The sequence below is a fragment of the Engraulis encrasicolus genome, chromosome 13, assembly GCF_034702125.1.
Source record: "Engraulis encrasicolus isolate BLACKSEA-1 chromosome 13, IST_EnEncr_1.0, whole genome shotgun sequence".
In the NCBI taxonomy this organism is placed as follows: Eukaryota; Metazoa; Chordata; class Actinopteri; order Clupeiformes; family Engraulidae; genus Engraulis; species Engraulis encrasicolus.
Window position 1 is genome coordinate 33,577,186 of NC_085869.1, and position 22,720 is coordinate 33,599,905.

At 44.4% G+C, this 22,720-nt stretch overlaps 1 protein-coding gene across 1 annotated transcript in view; it reads right to left on the minus strand.

Moving 5' to 3' along the window:
- The window catches only part of col6a3 (collagen, type VI, alpha 3), an 86,678-nt gene that overhangs the window by 33,100 nt on the left and 30,858 nt on the right, over positions 1–22,720 (minus strand). The window contains exons 25-39 of the mRNA XM_063213774.1: positions 22,076–22,675; positions 21,331–21,927; positions 20,333–20,929; positions 19,234–19,833; positions 18,424–19,020; positions 17,579–18,193; positions 16,275–16,824; positions 13,367–13,384; positions 10,153–11,363; positions 8,362–9,540; positions 7,048–7,617; positions 4,503–5,111; positions 3,626–4,246; positions 866–1,465; positions 103–714 (exon numbers count right to left, since the gene is read on the minus strand). Coding sequence (XP_063069844.1) covers positions 103–714; positions 866–1,465; positions 3,626–4,246; positions 4,503–5,111; positions 7,048–7,617; positions 8,362–9,540; positions 10,153–11,363; positions 13,367–13,384; positions 16,275–16,824; positions 17,579–18,193; positions 18,424–19,020; positions 19,234–19,833; positions 20,333–20,929; positions 21,331–21,927; positions 22,076–22,675 — 9,576 coding nt within the window. The remainder of the gene's footprint in view (positions 1–102; positions 715–865; positions 1,466–3,625; positions 4,247–4,502; positions 5,112–7,047; positions 7,618–8,361; positions 9,541–10,152; positions 11,364–13,366; positions 13,385–16,274; positions 16,825–17,578; positions 18,194–18,423; positions 19,021–19,233; positions 19,834–20,332; positions 20,930–21,330; positions 21,928–22,075; positions 22,676–22,720) is intronic.

Sequence of the window (22,720 nt, forward strand, 5' to 3'; positions counted from 1 at the left end):
GGCATACAATGGCATTGACACACGGTAAAAAGCAACACAACGATATGTTTACTCAGTGTCAGGAAATGTACTTATTTGGAATTGCTTCATTCGGTTTCTTACATCTGGTGGCATCTTGCACTCCAGTGCACAGTTTGATTCCCTTCAAGTCGTCATCCAAGGTCACCAGGATCTGTTCATTCAGCTCCGAGAGCTCCACGTATTTGCTGGCCCGAGCCACTGTGGCCGCTTCGCTCGCCAAGTTGGTAAGCTCAGCCTGGATGTCTCCCACACCAATGGCGTAGACACGCACTCCTGTGCCCTTTATTGCCAGGGCCGCCGACTTCCCATCGTCCGCTGACTTGCCGCCCGTCACCACCATCAAGATTTGCGGGACGCCGATGTCCTTCCGGCTGCCTCTCTCCTTCACAAAGAAGTTCTGCTGCACGTGGCGAATCGCAGCTCCCGTGTGGATGCGATTGCCGCCCTTGTACTCTGTCGATTCAATTGCACTCAGGATGTCGTCCTTGTTGGTATGGGTGTTCAGGTAGAAGACGTCCGTCACATCAGTGTTAAAGTGGGCCAGACCAATCTGCAAGCTGTCTTTGTCGTTGTAGAAGGCGTCAATGAGGTTGACGATGAACTGCATGACCTCCTTGAAGTTATCCTTGCCCAGGTTGATGGATCCATCCACCAAAAAGACAATGTCAGCCGCTCTGATCTGAACTCCTTCAGCTGAAACAACAAATGAAACAGATGTCACATGTGGTTAAGTGAAAAATAGGTTTGCAGTGCATGCATCATTAGTGTTTACTAATTACCACATGCACATCAAGTTCATCAACAAAATACAACAAAATTACAAAAGATATTCTTAGTTACTTACTTGGCTCTTCATCAGGTGTTGGTGGCTCTAAACTGATGCCCCCTCGAAGCCTGGCAAAGAGCTGTGGCTCAATGGAGGGAAGGTTGGGGAAGGCCTGCACCTTGAGCACGTCATCAGCTGTAGTGGCGATCTGGGTGAGTTGTCTCGTATCGGCTGCACCAGCACCAACACCGATGCAGTTCACACCTGCTCCCTTCAGGATGGCACCTTTGCTGGAAACATCCGAGACTGATCTTCCACCCGTCAGCACAACGAGGTGCTGAGAGGCCACGGCAGGACGAACGCCAGCACTGGTAGTTAATTCGTTCCTCATGACGTAGTCAATGGCTGAAGCCAAATCGCCGGCACGGCCACCGATTTTGCGGAGCCTCCTGACGGATGAGATGACCGAGTCCTTGCTAGGGTGAGTATTGAGAGAGAACTCCGTCTTGGTCCTGTCTGAGTACTGCACTAAACCAATGCGCACTCTGTCGGGATGCAGCTCTAGCTGCTGGGCTACTTTCACGATGAAGTCACGTACATGGGCAAGGCCGTCTGGACCAATGCTATCCGATCCGTCAACAAGGAAGATGATATCTTTTCTTCCAAGATCGAACACCTCTGAAAAAAACCCCACAAAAACATTTTTAAGTCACTGATATACTGTACGTACAGCATGAGAAATTGATAACAATGGCCATTAATCAATAATGCCATTTGAAACATCGAGAAATATAATAATATAAATATAAATAATATAAACGACATATGATATAGCACATTATCATACATAAACGTCATTCAATGTGCTAGAGTAGAGAGAGTGAAGAGTGTAGAAAAACTATACTATTATAGACAGTAGACAACTAACTATCTCCAAATACAGATGAAAATAAGGTAACACTTTATTTTAGGGATACATCTATTAGCACTAATACATACAATATTAATGCCTTAGTAAGTAACTTGTAAGGCATGTACTAAGCAAAATCAGACGGTTGTTAGACATTTATTCGCAAATGTCTTGTTCATGCACAATAAGGGATTTATTACCAATATAACCTTAGTAAGGACCTAGTAGACCTAGATTTCTATTTATGAGTAAGCAGTAAGGGTCAGAATACAATGTGTATAAGCTCCTGGTACACTGTGTGAACAAACCCTGAACAGTGTGAAAACAGATGTGGAATAAGGGTCCCTATTCTAAAGTGATGCATTGCTCAGCCCAGATGGCTTAGGGCCCCCGCACTACCTAGGGCCCCTACTCTAACTCCCCGCCCCCGGGAAGCAAAGTGTAAGAACATTATTACTTTTGCATTAGCCTCATGAAATATGTAGATCTCACTTGTTCTACTCAATATATCATAGTGTAATTGGAAGCATTATATAGCAAGGATTGGACGTAACGTTCTCAATGACGGTGGATGGTGAGATGTCATTTTTTCATACACCAATTCGTTTTATTTGTAAAAACCCTACAATAAATGCAGAATATAACGATGAGTAATAGTTTGGAAGCGAAACTAAGCTATTCCTTTGTGATAAATGAGTTAATGTTTGAGAAACTTCGCTCCAAGAAGTGCAGTGCATGATGGGTACGCCCTTAGTCAGAAATGCAATGCATGGCCACGAGTGAGGGGAGGAGCTAAGGACGTAGGCTCAGAGCTGGGTAGGTTGTCTGTTGGCCTAGATTGCGTACCCATCATGCACTGCACTTCTTGAAGCTAATGTTCTCAAACATTAACTTAATTATCACAAAAGAATAGTTTAGTTTTGCTTCAAAACTATTATTCTAATGTTCTGCATTTATTGTGGGTTTTTTTTTTACAATTAAAACTCAGTGGTACATGAAAAAAATGACATCTCACCAACCCACCGCCATTGACAAGTGTACGTTCAATCCTTGCTATATATAAGCTCCTGTTACCTTGCTTATATTGCCATAAGCAAGAGAAAACTAGATGATTCCACTGGGTAAGTATTAAATATTTAACATATCCTTACTCTTAGTATATTGGGGGGCTAAATAGTGTGGGCCTGGGTGGTGTGGTGGCCCTAGGTAACGAGGGGGACTTTGGTAGTGCGGAGGCCCTGAGCCATCTGGGCTGACCAATACATCACTTTAGAATAGGGACCCTTATTCCGCATCTGTTTTCACACTGTTCAGGGTTTGTTCACACAGTGTGTCGGGAGCTTATACACATTGTATTCTGCCACTTACTACTTTCTAATAAATAGAAATATAGGCTTACTGGTCCTTACTAAGGTTATATTAGTAATAAATCCCTAATTGGGCATGAACAAGACAGTTGTGAATACATGCTTAACAACTGTCTTATTTTGCTTAGTACATGCCTTACAAGTTACTTACACAGGCATTAATATTGTATGTATTAGTGCTAATAGATGTATCCCTAAAATAAAGTGTTACCGAAAATAAAGCTGATGTAATTTATTTTTAAAACTAAATACTTGGGGCAGTTCTAATTTGGACAGGAAGCTGGTTCCAGCAATTGTCAGCATAATGATTAAATGCCATTTCACCTTGGCTGGATTTGACTCTAGGCACAACCAGTAGAGGAGACTCTGAAGACATCTATTAGGATGATATTGCTCTAGCATATCTACAATATATTTAGGGCCTCAGACTAGAAGAGTTTTAAACTCAATTCTAAATCTCACTGGTAAGTTTTCCTATTGTAATATTGTATTGTATAGAATTGTAATCATGCTTCAGTTCAAAAGTGCATTACAGTTATGGCAGTATCTTGTTAAACATACCCGTGGTAACAACTGGTGGGGGGATGACACTGGTGATATCTGTGATGTCCTTAGTTGTCATGGTCGTCACAGAGGTCAGCATCTGCTGCTCCACAGTTGGCAATTGCCTGAAGTCACGCACAGTGTATGTGAGCTCTGGCTTCAATGAGATGGCTCTCAACTCATCTGCATCAGCATTCTTGCCTCCAACAGCCAACGGTGCAACCATGTTCCTCTTGAGCTGGGTGGCAGGACCATACACATCGTCTGAGGATTTGCCGCCTGTGACCAAAATCAGGAACTGTGGAACGCCTTCTTCAATACGACTGCCGGCTGATCTTCGGTAGATGTTCTTTGTGACCCAGTCGAGGGCGAATCCTGTGTTGAGCTGATTGCCTCCCTTGTTCCGCATCCTCTGTACAGCAGCCTTGACCTCATCTTTGGTGGAATGCTCATTGAGAAGGAACTCCAGCTTGGTGTCGTCAGAGTATTGCACCACAGAGACACGAACGTTGTCCAGTCCTACATCGAGCTTATCGACAACTCTCAAAATCATGTCCCGAATGTTAGGAACAGCATTTGACCCATCAACCAGGAAAACAACATCTCTCTTATCTCCAGGGAGTGATGGTATCACAGGACCTGTAATTGTTAACATTTATATGCCAACAAGACATGATGATTAAAAACAAGACTGTGTTCAGCATAGCATTTTAGGATGGTAAAATAGTATTTGTCATATTACATTAATTGAAGAGTCAAGCTTATATGGTTAATGATGGGCTTTAAAAAAACTTACAAGCAGCAATTAATTAATTATGCCTGACATGCATAATATGGCCAATTGCAAGAAAAGTAATTTTAACATTGCTGTACTTAAGCATTTAATATCCATTACCTTGAATATCAGGATAAATAGGCTGCAGACGTCTCAATTCCTCCTCAGAGACCTTGGTAACAGTGTTGAACAGATTGTCTTCAACAATGTAGAGGCCTGGGAAATCGTCCACCGCGTGTGCGTATTCAGGAACATAGGAAATGACCTCCAGCTCCCCGCGGTTTACATCTCTGGTTCCGATGCCGATCGTGTACACTCCGGATCTCTTGAGGCCCGTGGCTGATGTCTGGATGTCATCACTGGACCTGCCTCCCGACACCACGATCACAAACTGCGGGACGCCCTCTTCCCGACGGCCTCCACGCTGTCTCACCAGAACGTCGCGGCCGACAAACTCCACCGCTCTGCCCAGGTTACGCTGTCTGCCTCCGCGCTGCCTCAGGCCCCGGATGGCATTCAGCAGTCCATCTTTGGTGGTGTGTGAGTTCAGGTAGATGTCGGCAGAGGGGTTGTCGCCAAACTGCACCACGCCCACTCTGGCCTCGTTCTCACCCACGCTGAGTCTAGCCACCACCTTCTGCACGAACTCCAGGATGATCGGGAACTCTCGGCCAACTCCGTCTGAGCCGTCGATTAGGAATACGATATCCCTCTTGGGACCTTGGGCAGCTGAAAATGGACAAAGAATCAGAACCAGAAGTGAGAAACTAATAGCAACTGTTGTTGAAGATTAGGTGTTAAACAAATGTAACACTTTGCTCTTAATGAGTTGTTGATATGCAGTAAGTTGCAAGATAGTATGATCAAAAACAACAACAACAAACGGCATCTATTTATTTGTAATCAACAAAGTTCACCATCACCAGCATGATTGAAGCAAATGCGGAATTCAGAATATCATGGAATACCTGATTGGAGTACTGAATTTAAAAAAAAATGCATTCAAGTTAGAACAGACCAACCAACCACTCGCGATATGAGCTTCACTTTCTTACCTTCAGAAAGGGTCTCACAATGTCTACCCAAGACCCAAGGTCTTTTAGGATGTAAGGTCTATTAGGATGCAAGGACATGATTCTTACATAATTATTGAAACATATTGGTTTCTTATTCTACCTGGTCAGTACAAAGCGTTAAATTGACAGTTTGGTCAATTTCAACATGCAGTTGTATTGCTCACGCTACCCTTGACTTGTCAGTACCGGGTGATGCCACATTTTTCGGCTCAGCCCTTTCCGAGATATGAGCAATTCTAATGGGGGCAGCGTTTGTTTACATTTTTAAAAAATGAAACATAGGCCAACTCCAAATATTTTCCCAAAAGGTACTGCTGTTTGCTAGTTGTCTGCTGATGTTTTATAACCTTTTGGATGTTTTTGGGAATAAATAAAAATGTTTTTTTGAAATATAAACAAAGAGCTGCCCCCATTACAATGACCAGGATCTCGGAAACGGCTGAAGAAGAAGAAAAAAAAATCTCAGGCACTGACAAGTCCAAGGTAGTGTGAGCATTACAACTGCATGTTGAAATTGACCAAACTGTCCCTTTAAGCTTCAAGATAAAAAGTAATTGGTAAAACTGACACACAATCGAATTGTAAGGCCTACTGCATGATGACACCTGTATTAGTTTACATCACCTTTGATTAGTACCAGAAGAAAAAATTTTAAAATGGCTGGAATGGTATTGATGTATTTCATTAAAGAAATGAGAGAGTTTTAGTAATACAGGTCCTCTCTCTGGCATGTGTATTCTTCAGACTTGTAAGGTTGAATAGTGTTAACACACAAACAACAGATATGCTGCGTATTCAAAAACTGCTTGTTCTATTCCTTCACTGTAAATTGGATGAAAACAATTGCACATTGAGGCTGAACCACATATCATTTCCTATAGCTTTCACTTCATCTTATTGTGAACCACTGAGCTTTAACAGGAGCCCAGAAGCTGGGATTTGAGCATCCATGCTGAAATGTCAGTTGAATTATTTTACTTTTTCAAGCAAAATGTACAGTTGAAGTAAATAGATTTTCCATACATTTTCTAATACCAGTTTTGTCTTATTATTGAAACTTACGTATGTTACGGTGGACGTGCAACCAACATAAGCAATTGCAGCGTCTCATAATAGCACCACCCAGCAGAAGAATGCTGAGAGCAAGATGTGTTTTCACTGTGCATAGGGACTTAAACAATGGAAGTCCTGAACAGTTTAAACAATCTTTTGAAGTCCAGAGCCAGACTAAATACGTGCATCTGTGGGAACTTTTAACATTTTGAACACAGACTTAACTAATAGAGTATATCACTGTAACTTCATCTACACCTATGTATCAAAGCAGCCAAGGGTCTGTTCCAAAAGTGCAACAAATCAAAAGAACAGGATGGTGTAAATTGAAAGACAAAAGCAGATAATCTACTCTTTCCAAGGATATATATTTTTTCAACCTTGCGTACTTACTCCGATGTAAGTACTAAAACATGAAGTGGCATGACATTATCAGTTGCAGTTCTTAAAACATGGAAATGGTGACATTTCCATGAAAGTGAAAGTCGGAATCTGAGGTAAGACCTCTTTATCTTTACAGGACTTTTTATACTTACTGTGTCTTTCAATTGAGAACTCATCTAATGTAGAAATCACATCTTGCAGGTTGTCTGGGAGCTCCCCAAAGTCACCGAGGGCAAAAGAATGGCTTGCATCCGACGCAACAAGGTTAATGCTAGTGAGGTCTGTTCCAATGCCTAAACCTACAACCCCTTTCTGGTACAATGCGGCAGCAGGGCCAGTTGCACTGTCGCCAGATGGTCCTCCCGTGAACAGGAGAAGAATTTGTGGAACGCCCTCTTGTGCTCTGCTTCCACCCGAGGTGGTAAAGACATTGTCCTGCACAAACTGGAGAGCAGCACCGGTGTTCCGAGGACTTCCTCCCTTGTGACTCAGGTTTCGGATCTTCTTGACGATGCTACCCATGGTCGAGGAGGACTTCAGCGAGGAGTGGACCAAAGCGTCATTGCTAAACTGAACGACAGCGACTCTGTCTTGGTTTTCAGCAATTTGGAGGTTTTCTGTGACTCGGCGCACAAAGTCTCGAATGGGAGCAAAGGCACGCCGACTACCATCAGAACCATCAATGAGAAACACAACATCTCGTCCACTCGTAGGCAATGGTACTGGGAAGAGCACAATGTAGGTGGTACAGTAAGTAACAGTATGAGTCTTGGTGAAGAAAAGATGACATCTTTAAACTTGGAAGTTTAAAGATGAAAGAAGTGATGAAAAGATGAAGAAATCCTCAAGTACTTGTCTTGAGAAGATGTTTAGTAGTCATGCCACTTTATAAGACAAGAAAAGTGAATAGCTGAGATTTAAACCTTGTATAATTGTGTAGCACTGGGCTGCCTTGATTGAAAGCAAAGCTTAATGCACAACAATCTCTCAGAATTGTTGGACCGATTATAAAGTGACACGTGACATTCTCACATTCTCACACAGCTCACATTCTCCCATTTAATGTAATTGCTACAGTTTGAATATAGAGACGGCAAAGCTTTTCTTGTTGTCTGTTCTTTTTTTTTTACAGAAGCCATCTTGTTACACATTCTAGACAAGATGCTTAAGATGCTGACCCACTGGAAAATGGCAACATTACAAAAGTTTGTGAAAATAATAGAAAACAATGAGCGTAGCAGAGGTGTCAAGGCATGTAGTTGCTGAGCACAAAGCGAACCTGCTCAACACTTTCTTTTTTGTAATTTTACAATTTTATATAGTTTGTTTTTTTATTCACTGTATTGATAGGTACCTTTAATAGTTGAGAATGGCAAGAAGTTAGTATAATCAGTAACCAGTCAGTCAGGTAAAAATACTGGAAAGGGAAGACAAGAAAATAAATTGAGTATATAAAGTGACCTTACCCTGTTGTGTTGGTGTAGGTAACGGTAATGGTAATGGTGTGGCCATCTCTCTGACAGTGGTAATAACAGAAAGAAGCTGGTCCTCATATCTAGGAAGGTCTTTAAAGTCAGACACTGACAGAGTGAAGTTGGGGTCGTATGAAATCTTCTGTAACTCCCTGCTGTCTGAGGATCTGCTTCCAATGGAATAGGTTTTCACCCCTGTGTTCCTAAGAGTGGAAGCTGGTAGATCCACACTGTCTGAAGACCTTCCACCAGTCAATAGAACAAGAATCTGAGGGACACCCTCAATCTGTCTACCACCAGATGAAGTTGAGAAGGCAATATTCCTAACATACTGGAGAGCGGCCCCGGTGTTTAGCGGTCTGCCTCCTTTGTGCCTCAGAGCTCTTACAGCATCAAGAGTTTCCTCCTTTTCTGTGTATGAATTCAGATAGAAGTGGGCCTCTGGCTCTCTGCTGTATTGGACTACAGACACACGATCTCCACACGAGACACAGTTTAGCTTCTCCACTACTCTCCGAACAAAGTCCTTCATAGACGGGAATGAATTTCGAGTGTAATCAGAGCCGTCCAGTAGGAACACAACATCCTTCTTAGAAGCAGCATTGATTCCCTTCAAGTCGTCATCCAAGGTCGCCATGATCTGTTCATTCAGCTCCGAGAGCTCCACGTATCTGCTGGCCCGAGCCACTGTGCCCACTTTGCTCGCCAAGTTGGTAAGCTCAGCCTGGATGTCTCCCACACCAATGGCGTAGACACGCACTCCTGTGCCCTTTATTGCCAGGGCCGCCGACTTCCCATCGTCCGCTGACTTGCCACCTGTCACCACCATCAAGATTTGCGGGACGCCGATGTCCTTCCGGCTGCCTCTCTCCTTCACAAAGAAGTTCTGCTGCACGTGGCGAATCGCAGCTCCCGTGTGGATGCGATTGCCGCCCTTGTACTCTGTCGACTCAATTGCACTCAGGATGTCGTCCTTGTTGGTATGGGTGTTCAGGTAGAAGACGTCCGTCACATCAGTGTTAAAGTGGGCCAGACCAATCTGCAAGCTGTCTTTGTCGTTGTAGAAGGCGTCAATGAGGTTGACGATGAACTGCATGACCTCCTTGAAGTTATCCTTGCCCAGGTTGATGGATCCATCCACCAAAAAGACAATGTCAGCCGCTCTGATCTGAACTCCTTCAGCTGAAACAACAAATGAAACAGGTGTCACATGTGGTTAAGTGAAAAATAGGTTTGCAGTGCATGCTAGAGACCTGCGAGACCCAATGCAAAGCAGTGCGGCGCGGGACAAATATTGAAAGCTCATAGCGGGTGCGGGGGGGAGGGAGAGCGCACAGTGCGGGTTGCGGGCGGGAGAGGTGATGGCAGAAGAGCAGAGCTCCTCTAGTGAAACAACACATAATGCTTCAGAAGTGCTGGTCTAAGGAGAGGAACATTCACCTTGAAAAAAATCGAAAGTTTTGAAATCAGATATTTGGAAGTCATTCTCACTCGTGTATGACGCAGAAGGAAATCAGCTGCCCTTTGCCTGTTGTGACAAGTGCCAAAATTTGGTTCTCACATACAGCGGGCACAAATCAGGTACATCGGGCCTGAATCGTCATGTCTGTACTGTTTTAAAAGGACAACAATTGTTGGAATTCAGAGGGAACAAAGCAAAAGTGTCAGAGGCTTTGAAGGAAAAGACGGTTGTGGAAAAGCTCGTTCTTCAGTAACCAGTCAGTCAGGTAAAAATACTGGAAAGGGAAGACAAGAAAATAAATTGAGTATATAAAGTGACCTTACCCTGTTGTGTTGGTGTAGGTAACGGTAATGGTAATGGTGTGGCCATCTCTCTGACAGTGGTAATAACAGAAAGAAGCTGGTCCTCATATCTAGGAAGGTCTTTAAAGTCAGACACTGACAGAGTGAAGTTGGGGTCGTATGAAATCTTCTGTAACTCCCTGCTGTCTGAGGATCTGCTTCCAATGGAATAGGTTTTCACCCCTGTGTTCCTAAGAGTGGAAGCTGGTAGATCCACACTGTCTGAAGACCTTCCACCAGTCAATAGAACAAGAATCTGAGGGACACCCTCAATCTGTCTACCACCAGATGAAGTTGAGAAGGCAATATTCCTAACATACTGGAGAGCGGCCCCGGTGTTTAGCGGTCTGCCTCCTTTGTGCTTCAGAGCTCTTACAGCATTAAGAATTTCCTCCATTTCTGTGTATGTATTCAGATAGAAGTGGGCCTCTGGCTCTCTGCTGTATTGGACTACAGACACACGATCTCCACACGAGACACAGTTTAGCTTCTCCACTACTCTCCGAACAAAGTCCTTCATAGACGGGAATGAATTTCGAGTGTAATCAGAGCCGTCCAGTAGGAACACAACATCCTTCTTAGAAGCAGCATTGATTCCCTTCAAGTCGTCATCCAAGGTCGCCATGATCTGTTCATTCAGCTCCGAGAGCTCCACGTATCTGCTGGCCCGAGCCACTGTGCCCACTTCGCTTGCCAAGTTGGTAAGCTCAGCCTGGATGTCTCCCACACCAATGGCGTAGACACGCACTCCTGTGCCCTTTATTGCCAGGGCCGCCGACTTCCCATCGTCCGCTGACTTGCCACCTGTCACCACCATCAAGATTTGCGGGACGCCGATGTCCTTCCGGCTGCCTCTCTCCTTCACAAAGAAGTTCTGCTGCACGTGGCGAATCGCAGCTCCCGTGTGGATGCGATTGCCGCCCTTGTACTCTGTCGATTCAATTGCACTCAGGATGTCGTCCTTGTTGGTATGGGTGTTCAGGTAGAAGACGTCCGTCACATCAGTGTTAAAGTGGGCCAGACCAATCTGCAAGCTGTCTTTGTCGTTGTAGAAGGCGTCAATGAGGTTGACGATGAACTGCATGACCTCCTTGAAGTTATCCTTGCCCAGGTTGATGGATCCATCCACCAAAAAGACAATGTCAGCCGCTCTGATCTGAACTCCTTCAGCTGAAACAACAAATGAAACAGGTGTCACATGTGGTTAAGTGAAAAATAGGTTTGCATTGCATGCTAGAGACCTGCGGGACCCAAAGCAAAGCAGTGCGGTGCAGGACAAATATTGAAAGCTCATTGCGGGTGTGGGCGGGAGGGAGAGCGCACAGTGCGGGTTGCGGGCAGGAGCGGTGATGGCAGAAGAGCAGAGCTCCTCTAGTGAAACAACACATAATGCTTCAGAAGTAAGTGCTGGTCTAAAGAGAGAAACATTCACCGTGAAAAAAATCGAAAGTTTTGAAATCAGATTTGGAAGTCATTCTCACTCGTGTATGACGCAGAAGGAAATCAGCTGCCCTTTGCCTGTTGTGACAAGTGCCAAAATTTGGTTCTCACATACAGCGGGCACAAATCAGATACATCGGGCCTGAATCGTCATGTCTATACTGTTTTAAAAGGACAACAATTGTTGGAATTCAGAGGGAACAAAGCAAAAGTGTCAGAGGCTTTGAAGGAAAAGACGGTTGTGGAAAAGCTCGTTCTTCTCCTGTCAGGATGACGTTGCAATAGGAGTGTCGGAGGATGGATGATCAGGAAACCGTGATTAAACTTCGAAGTGTTTTTATTTTTCTCAAAACAAAATGTCCTCCTGGGCAACTTCAGACATAAACCCAAATTGGACTGGCAACTCAAAAATACTCAATACAAAATCAAAGTCAAATCCAAACTTCTGACACTTAATTACTGCGCTCAACAGCAGCTACTTTTTACACAATTTCCGGTAAACAGCTGCTTCGCTTATCTCCCTCCCTCTCAACAATGACCTGGGTTTTACATACCCTTCACTACGCAGGCAATTATTCAATTAACCAATGCAGACACAAAATCACAATTGGCCCGTACCATTTCTCCAGGACCTTTCCAAAACAAAACGCCAGTTACAAAATCAAACAGACAAACATTGCCCATTGTTGCCCACATAAACCCCACACCAAACAGACATAATTCACAAACATTATAGGCCTACAAAACATGAAACATTTAGAGCCCGATCATACAACACATGTCTCCCGTGTAGCAGTGCCGTGCGCACTTGGAGAGGAGAATGTGATACTGAGCGCTGTGTGTGTGTGTGCGCGCGCGCGTGTCCAACTGTCAAGCTCCTCGCAGTGCACAGTAAATACACAAGTTCACAAATAAAGTTAACCAAAATAAAGAGTGGTTTAAAATCAGTGAAAAGTGGCGAGGTCACCTTTTCACAACGGTGGAGAAATGCGTTGATTTCGTTGCCGCGGACCTCCGTCCATATGACAGCATCGCTGGTCGTGGACTAGTTCAGTTAGCGCAACACTTAGTTGACACAGCAGCCAGCATAGGCAAATTTGACGTGCGAGACATATTGCCCCATCCAACCACTGTGTCACGCCATGTTGAAGAAAGTGCACTCAAATTTAGGAGAGCTGTCGTAGCTGACATAAAGAGACCATTGGGAAATACGGGTGTGCTGTTACAACTGATGTTTGGACTGAAACGTAGGCCTATAGAAAAACATCTTTCCTCTCGGCCACTCTGCATTACATCAATTCAGACTACAAACTACAGTCCAGGGTGTTATTTTCTGCTCCGTTTGATGTGGGAACCTCCAAGACGGGAGAAAATATCCGTTCTCTTTTATTCCTGAATTTAAGAGCCTTCGGAATCGACTGCACAGTCTTGGGAGGAAAGATTGTGTTCGTGACAGACAGAGGTGCAAATATGGTGTCCTCCTTACGAGGATTCAAAAGGCTAAACTGCAGTGCCCATGTACGGAATTCAGTCCTCTCGCATGCACTGTCCCCTGCTGTGATGAGGTGAGCTGATGCAAGTCAGCTGATCAGCAATGCGAAGAAGCTCGTCAGCTATTTTAAACACTCGGGGTTGCAAGTCTAGCTGACAAAGTCGCTCAAACAGTCAGTGGATAAGAGATGGGCTGTGTCTCAAATGCCGCACTTGTGCACTTCGGGCACTGTTTTTCAGTGCCTAGGGCGCTCCCGCTGAAAATTTCAGTTGAGCCAGTGCACTGAAAGTGCCAGGATGATCCCCTAACAATGGCGGAAAAATGCAGTGCTTGAATGATGGACACTGCATGCACTAAACGGCGGCCATGTTGACAATGACACAGAGGAAATGTGGCATTCAGTTCAGTAGAAGAGTTTGGTCAACAGTTTCCTAATTCTGTAAGTAATGTTGATGGGACACCAACCTTTTCATGCCAACCAAAGTATTGTATGTGTGATTGTTGTCCTTTGGGGTGAAGGACATGGAAATACAAGCACCAGACGCTGTGCATTGTAAACAGTAGCCAACTCATATTTTGGCGAGCTAATGCCATGCTCATCCGTCACTTCCAGCGAGGGCACAGTGCATAGTGCTCAAATTTTTCCACAACACTATGCACTAAAGACCTCAGTGCACTGTGTGCACTGTGCACTGACAAAAGTGTGTCATTTGAGACATAGCCATTGAATTCAACTGTGGATATGCTGGATTCTATCTCACAGCAGTATGACGAGGTCACAGCAGTTCTACTCGAAAATAACCAATACGACAAAATAAGCTGCGTTAATCAACAGACCCTTACATCCCTGGTGGCATTTCTCAAACCATTCAAAGACGCAACGAACGACCTGGAGTCTGACAATACGGCATTAAGTGCGCTTGTTCTGCCATGGTCCGTGAAGTTAAGGGACCACTGTGAAGTGTCCAAGGCTGACGCCCTACTCAGTGCCATCGCATCTCCGTGTGCGCAACGCTTAGATGCACTGCTGTCTCCAAGTCACCTTGTCCCAAACGGAATTGACATGCTCTATAAAGTAGCGACTTTCCTTACTCCAAAGCTGCGTCATCTAAGGATGATCGATGCAAGTGAAATAGCATGTGATGGATCGATAGCATGTGATGGAAGCTGTCAAAGAGATGAGCGAAGACTTGGGGTTTGATGTCCAAACTGCTGAAAGCGCGGACCACCTAAAAAGGTCAATTTCCGTTTTTTCTTTTTAATACAAAACCCTGCACGCTGGAGACTCACGCCCAACTAGTTTCGAACATGCAGATGTTTTAAATAGTGACACTGTTGATTTTTGTTGTTGTTATATGATGAGCATCCGTCAACGCCATTCAGGGACTGTGTTTTGTTGTAACATAATGCTGGGTTAGCCAAATGTTTTGCTGAAAAACAAATATATATTTTTTTATATTATAAAATTCTAGTTTTCTATTTGACATGCAAGGCTGCCCACGTTTTAGGCAATGTTCTCTTTTTCTTCATACAAAGCCGCGCGCGCTGGGGACTCAAGCCCAACTAGTTTCAAAATATGCAGATGTCAAATAGTGATGGCTATGTAGCCAACTGTTGATTTTTTTGATATATGAGGAGCGTCCGTCAACGGCATTCAGGACCGTGTTTTGTTATAACATAATGCTGGGTTAGCCAAATGTTTTGCTGAAAAATAAATATAAAATTTCCACTTGGACTTAAATGCTTGTCTACTGTTTTCTCCTTCAAATGGTTATCTCATCATTATACTTACCTACCTACCTATACTAGTAGGCTAGTACTACTACTGCTACTACTATTATTATTCAATTATTAGACTATATCATATTGTTATTATTATAAACATTGGCAAAGGCAACAACCACTTTCTCCTACTGCTTAAAACGACGGAAAAGGTTCAGTAGCGCAATCCATCGCTCCTTTTATTCAGGAGATTCCCCCTCGGGGGACAGGCCATGGCTAGCCCACTTAAATAATAATAATAATAATAATAATAATAATAATAATAATAATAATAATAATAATTGTATTTGTATAACACTGTGTCATACAAGGCATGTAACTCAAAGTGCTTAACAAATGGGAAAAAACATCATTGTTAGAGATGGATTTAAAAGGAGAGGTATAGAGGAGAGGCAGAAATAGCAGGAAGGCAGAGGAAGAAGAGATAGACAGAGATTGTAGAGTCATAAGGTCAACGTAGGTTAGGAGTAGGATTCTTAGATGCATAAGGTCCATAGTGGCTGGGCCTATCATGAGTCATAGATAGTCACACAGAGATTGGGCGCTCAGGTGCGGCCCCTGGTGGCATCAGGGGTGAGGAAAAACTCCCTTTCGCTTGAATCATAGTTTGTAAGGGGAAAAAAAAGCTCAGTGAGGTCTGAGAAAAAAAACCCTATAGTCAGGAAGAAACCTCAGGCAGAGACCAGTAATAATACTTATTAGGATTACATGTTACATTTTCAATATTCTGGATTCAGAAAAGGCAGGCTAATATTTTTTCCATTTCACTTGTTTGCATTTAAATCAATTGTAACGTGAGCTGTCGATTGCTATTATGGTCAAATGGGGTGGGGCTCCATCATACAGTGCTTAAAATGATTAATTTTAGCCTATTATATTTTTATTTCATATGTGAACGTGATGATGAGTGGCATATAAGATTATGCACAATGTATTATTCTTAATATCCTCAGTAGATTTTGGTAGGTTAGTTGGGTATTGCTGTGATGGAGCTGTAGCCTATTGCAGCTCGTGCCACCTAACGTGCGTCATGCACTATACGGTTAAGAATCGGCCAGTAATGTGCTCAGCTAAGCACAGCGTGTTTAATTTCTCAAACTAATGACACGAATTGCCTTGAGCAGTAGGCTAGAGGCCTGCGCGGGACAGATTTTCCAGTCCCGCACCCGCGGGACAAACTATTACAGGTGCGGGCGGGAGCGGGACTGAAAATCATAATTCTTTGCGGGAGCGGGACTGAACACTGCGGGAGCGGGCGGGCGCGGGACTGGAAAATCTGTCCCGCGCAGACCTCTAGTGCATGCATCATTAGTGTTTACCATCAGTCTGAGGTAAGACCTCTTTATCTTTACAGGACTTTTTATACTTACTGTGTCTTTCAATTGAGAACTCATCTAATGTAGAAATCACATCTTGCAGGTTGTCTGGGAGCTCCCCAAAGTCACCGAGGGCAAAAGAATGGCTTGCATCCGACGCAACAAGGTTAATGCTAGTGAGGTCTGTTCCAATGCCTAAACCTACAACCCCTTTCTGGTACAATGCGGCAGCAGGGCCAGTTGCACTGTCGCCAGATGGTCCTCCCGTGAACAGGAGAAGAATTTGTGGAACGCCCTCTTGTGCTCTGCTTCCACCCGAGGTGGTAAAGACATTGTCCTGCACAAACTGGAGAGCAGCACCGGTGTTCCGAGGACTTCCTCCCTTGTGACTCAGGTTTCGGATCTTCTTGACGATGCTACCCATGGTCGAGGAGGACTTCAGCGAGGAGTGGACCAAAGCGTCATTGCTAAACTGAACGACAGCGACTCTGTCTTGGTTTTCAGCAATTTGGAGGTTTTCTGTGACTCGGCGCACAAAGTCTCGAATGGGAGCAAAGGCACGCCGACTACCATCAGAACCATCAATGAGAAACACAACATCTCGTCCACTCGTAGGCAATGGTACTGGGAAGAGCACAATGTAGGTGGTACAGTAAGTAACAGTATGAGTCTTGGTGAAGAAAAGATGACATCTTTAAACTTGGAAGTTTAAAGATGAAAGAAGTGATGAAAAGATGAAGAAATCCTCAAGTACTTGTCTTGAGAAGATGTTTAGTAGTCATGCCACTTTATAAGACAAGAAAAGTGAATAGCTGAGATTTAAACCTTGTATAATTGTGTAGCACTGGGCTGCCTTGATTGAAAGCAAAGCTTAATGCACAACAATCTCTCAGAATTGTTGGACCGATTATAAAGTGACACGTGACATTCTCACATTCTCACACAGCTCACATTCTCCCATTTAATGTAATTGCTACAGTTTGAATATAGAGACGGCAAAGCTTTTCTTGTTGTCTGTTCTTTTTTTTTTACAGAAGCCATCTTGTTACACATTCTAGACAAGATGCTTAAGATGCTGACCCACTGGAAAATGGCAACATTACAAAAGTTTGTGAAAATAATAGAAAACAATGAGCGTAGCAGAGGTGTCCACATTTTGTCAAGGCATGTAGTTGCTGAGCACCAAGCGAACCTGCTCAACACTTTCTTTTTTGTAATTTTACAATTTTATATAGTTTGTTTTTTTATTCACTGTATTGATAGGTACCTTTAATAGTTGAGAATGGCAAGAAGTTAGTATAATCAGTAACCAGTCAGTCAGGTAAAAATACTGGAAAGGGAAGACAAGAAAATAAATTAGTATATAAAGTGACCTTACCCTGTTGTGTTGGTGTAGGTAATGGTAATGGTAATGGTGTGGCCATCTCTCTGACAGTGGTAATAACAGAAAGAAGCTGGTCCTCATATCTAGGAAGGTCTTTAAAGTCAGACACTGACAGAGTGAAGTTGGGGTCGTATGAAATCTTCTGTAACTCCCTGCTGTCTGAGGATCTGCTTCCAATGGAATAGGTTTTCACCCCTGTGTTCCTAAGAGTGGAAGCTGGTAGATCCACACTGTCTGAAGACCTTCCACCAGTCAATAGAACAAGAATCTGAGGGACACCCTCAATCTGTCTACCACCAGATGAAGTTGAGAAGGCAATATTCCTAACATACTGGAGAGCGGCCCCGGTGTTTAGCGGTCTGCCTCCTTTGTGCCTCAGAGCTCTTACAGCATCAAGAGTTTCCTCCTTTCCTGTGTATGTATTCAGATAGAAGTGGGCCTCTGGCTCTCTGCTGTATTGGACTACAGACACACGATCTCCGTTCTCCATCAAGTTTAGCTTCTCCACTACTCTCCGTACAAAGTCCTTCATAGACGGGAATGAATTTCGAGTGTAATCAGAGCCGTCCAGTAGGAGCACAACATCCTTCTTAGAAGCAGCATCGTCAACTAGGGGAAAAAATACATGTTTATATAGAAACACAGTCTTTTGACTCTGTAAATGCACCTGACATCACTTAAGATCACGAGTATCCTAAAATGAAACCACAACCAAACCCCTCTACTAAAGGATGACTGTTCTTCGCTATTGTTTAGTTGGACAAAGAATTGATGTGGCTTCCTTAAAGATCAACTGAAAGAGAGGGGAATGCTGAACAGTCACAAAGGTCTAAACATACCTATGACAGTTGGCGTAGTTGGTGTAACAAGGACAACATAGGAGTCTGAATCAACAAGCTTCTCCAGAACACTGGGGAGGTCACTGAAGTCTGAAACAGTGAGTGCATTGCCAGGCTCATCTGAAATCCTCTGCAATTCTCTATTGTCGGAGTATTTGGTGCCAATGGTGAAAATTTTCACACCAAGCAGTCTTATAGCAGAGGCAGGTTCATCCACACCGTCATTCGATCTTCCACCACTCAGTAAAACCAGTATCTGTGGAACACCCTCCTGGCGTCTACTGCCAGAAGATTCAGTGAACACACGCTCCTTCACATATTGGAGGGCGGACCCAATGTTTAGGGGTCTGCCTCCTTTGTGCCTCAGACCGAGGACATTTTGCAGAACCTCATCCTTTGTGGTGTAGGTGTTCAGATAGAAATTAGCCTTGGGCTCTCGGCTGTACTGGACCACAGCAACGCGGTCTCTGCCTTCATCCAAACCAAGTTGTTCCACCACCCTCTGAACAAAGTCCCGAATGGCCGGGAATCCACTCCTAGTTCCGTCTGAACCATCAAGTAGGAGCACTATGTCTTTCCTGGCATCATCAACTGTAGCTGTACCAGATAGATTGTATCAAAATAATTATCTATGAGTCTTGCAAATAAAATGCCCTAGCTAATTCCTGTGCTCTGGACAAGATGTATAAGAAAATGTCTTCAACTGACTGAAAAACACATCATTTTGTCCTAGTCTTTAATATGCACAAACTCACATATTTACTCAGCATGAAAGAAAACAACACAAATAAACAAAGAAACAATTTTTACCTGTGGTACTTGGTGTGATTGGAGAGGCCCCTGCTACCACAGTTCTTACAACAGAGAGGAGTCGCTCATGAACATTTGGGAGGTCATTAAATTGAGATACTGATAAGACTTCAGAAGGGTCATTTGAAATCCTCTGCAGTTCCCTGCTGTCAGAGTTCCTGTTTCCAATTGGGAGGATCTGTACACCCAGCTCCTTTAGAGCCACGGCTGGAGCATCAACATTGTCAAAAGACCTCCCACCGCTGAGCAGGATCAGCATTTGTGGGACACCCTCCAAGCGTCTAGAGCCAGAAGAGGGTGTGAACACGTTCTCCCTCACATATTGGAGGGCTGCTCCAGTGTTGAGAGGCCTTCCTCCTTTATGTCTCAGATTTCTAACATTCTCAAGAATGTCCTCCTTCCTTGAGTGGGTGTTCAGGTAGAAGTGAGCCGATGGGTCCCTGCTGTACTGGACCACAGCAACATGGTCATTGCTCTCACCCACATTTAATTTCTCCACTACTCTTAAAACAAAGTCAAGCATTGCTGGGAACATACTTCTTGTTCCATCAGAACCATCCAAAAGGAAGACCATGTCCTTTCTGGCATTCCGTTGATCAACTAAGGAAATTGAAACGTACAGGAGTATGAAAATCTTAAGATGGCAAACATGGATTTAAAAAAAAACAAAGATTCAACTCCCATTATCCTACGTAAATTGTTTTTAGGTAAAAATACAATATCCCTAGTCAAAGTCAGACATAAGCTGTCTGTTTCAATCATGTTTCAATCACATGGTCATGCTTCAGCACTTAATGTTGGGAACATGAAATTAATTCACAGTCATCCATTGTGCAAGCGGGAAAAGGTCTTGGAAAACCTTGTCAATATCTATATTTAAGGCAAATGTTTTAGTACCCACTGTGTTACTTACACTTTTAAAAAATCTGATTGCTGATGGAATGTAGGCAGGAACACTTTAATTTATTATATTTCATATGTTGGCAATATAGCAATGTAATGAGGACAATGTAACTCGCTGTGAACCAAGCATCACATTACTCTAAAAGTCATGAAGACAGAGGACTAGAATTAAAAGGTCATGCAGACGGACACATACCTATAACGGTGGGTGTGGCTGATGTAACATCAACAACTGTTTCTATGGAATTGACAATAGTCTCCTGCACACTGGGGAGGTCACTAAAGTCAGACACAGAGGCCACATTGCCAGGCTGATCTGAAATCCTCTGCAATTCTCTGGTATCAGAATTTCGGGTGCCAATAGTATAAACCTTGACCCCAAGCCCCCTTAGCTCAGAGGCTGGGGCATCCACGCTGTCATACGACCTTTCACCAGTCAGCAAAATGAGGACCTGAGGTACACCCTCCATGCGTCTACCGCCTGAGGAATCGGTGAACACACGTTCTTTGACATACTGGAGGGCGGACCCGGTGTTGAGGGGTCTGCCTCCTTTGTGCCTCAGACCGCGGACGTTTTGCAGAACCTCGTCCTTTGTGGTGTAGGTGTTCAGATAGAACTGAGCCTCTGGCTCTCGGCTGTACTGGACCACAGCAACGCGGTCTCTGCCTTCATCCAAACCAAGTTTCTCCACCACCCTCTGAACAAAGTCGCGCATGGCGGGGAATCCACTCCTAGTTCCGTCTGAACCGTCAAGTAGGAGCACCACGTCTCTCCTGGCAGCGCGGCCCTCTGCTATAGCAGATGATGCATGTTAAAAGGCATATCTATTACTCTGCCAAAGCACACGTTGCAGTTAATTCCTAAGGGATCGGCCGCTGTTTTAGACCTAGTGCCGAACTGAGTGAAAAAAGCTCTCTATTTTCTACTCCCGCCTCGCCAACATAACAGCGGCGTCCTTTCAGGTGACTCTAAACAACATTGCCGAGTGGCCAAAGCCTACATGAAAATCTTTCACAAAATCTGACTGAATGCTGATGAAATGCCATTATGGAAACTACAGCTTCACGTATGTGTGGGCAATGTAACACCTGGGCCTGACAGAGTTCATTTTTGTGGGTAAGCAGGCAAACGCAGACACAACACGCAAGTCTTTGTAGAGAGATGACAAAGCAATATGGTGAAATTAGTCTTACCCGTAACTGTTGGTGATATCTTTGTTACCTCCAAGACAGCAGAGTTAACAGAGGCAAGGACATTCTCTTGTACATTTGGCAGCTGCGAGAAGTCAGAGACAGTCTGGGTATATTCGGGAGAGGATGAGATCCTCTCAGTGTCTCGGCTGGAATTTCTGGTGCCAATAGCAAAGACCAAGACACCGCTCTCTTTCAGAGAGCTGGCTGGTGTGTCAACGTTATCGCTAGACTTAGCTCCGCTCAGCAGAATTAGAATTTGAGGGACGCCCTCTTGCCGTCTGCTGCCAGAGGAAGGAGTGAAGGCACTGTCTTTCACGTACTGGAGAGCGGCCCCGGTGTTTAGCGGCCTGCCTCCTTTGTGCCTCAGAGCTCTTACAGCATCAAGCGTTTCCTCCTTTCCTGTGTATGTATTCAGATAGAAGTGGGCCTCTGGCTCTCTGCTGTATTGGACCACAGACACACGATCTCTGTCCTCCATCACATTTAGCTTCTCCACTACCCTCTGAACAAAGTCCTTCATAGCTGGGAATGCATTCCTAGTGTAATCGGAGCCATCCAGCAGGATCACAACATCCTTTTTAGGAGCGGCATGGTCAACTAGAAGAAAAACGACATGATTTAGCAGGTAGAAAACTTTGTGTGAGCCCAGTCTCTCCACTTGCCATTACTCTAAAGGGCAAAAAGGGCCCTGAGACAAAGGACTAGACAATTGAGAGGCGGCCATGCAGACGTACAGTACACGTACCTATGACGGTTGGCGTGGTAGGTGTGACCTGGACAACAACGGTTTCTATGGAATCGACAATGGTTTCCTGAACACTGGGGAGATCACTAAAGTCAGACACAGAGGCCGCGTTGGCAGGCTCATCTGCGATCCTCTGCAGTTCCCTGGCGTCTGAATTTCTGGTGCCAATGGTATAAATTTTGACTCCCTGCTCCCTCAGCGCAGAGGCTGGGGCATCCACGCTGTCATACGACCTTCCACCACTCAGCAAAATCAGTATCTGAGGGACACCCTCCAAGCGTCTACTGCCTGAGGACTCGGTGAACACACGGTCCTTGACATACTGGAGGGCGGACCCGGTGTTGAGGGGTCTGCCTCCTTTGTGCCTCAGACCGCGGACGTTTTGCAGAACCTCGTCCTTTGTGGTGTAGGTGTTCAGATAGAACTGAGCCTCTGGCTCTCGGCTGTACTGGACCACAGCAACGCGGTCTCTGCCTTCATCCAAACCAAGTTTCTCCACCACCCTCTGAACAAAGTCGCGCATGGCGGGGAATCCACTCCTAGTTCCGTCTGAACCGTCAAGTAGGAGCACCACGTCTCTCCTGGCAGCGCGGCCCTCTGCTATAGCAGATGATGCATGTTAAAAGGCATATCTATTACTCTGCC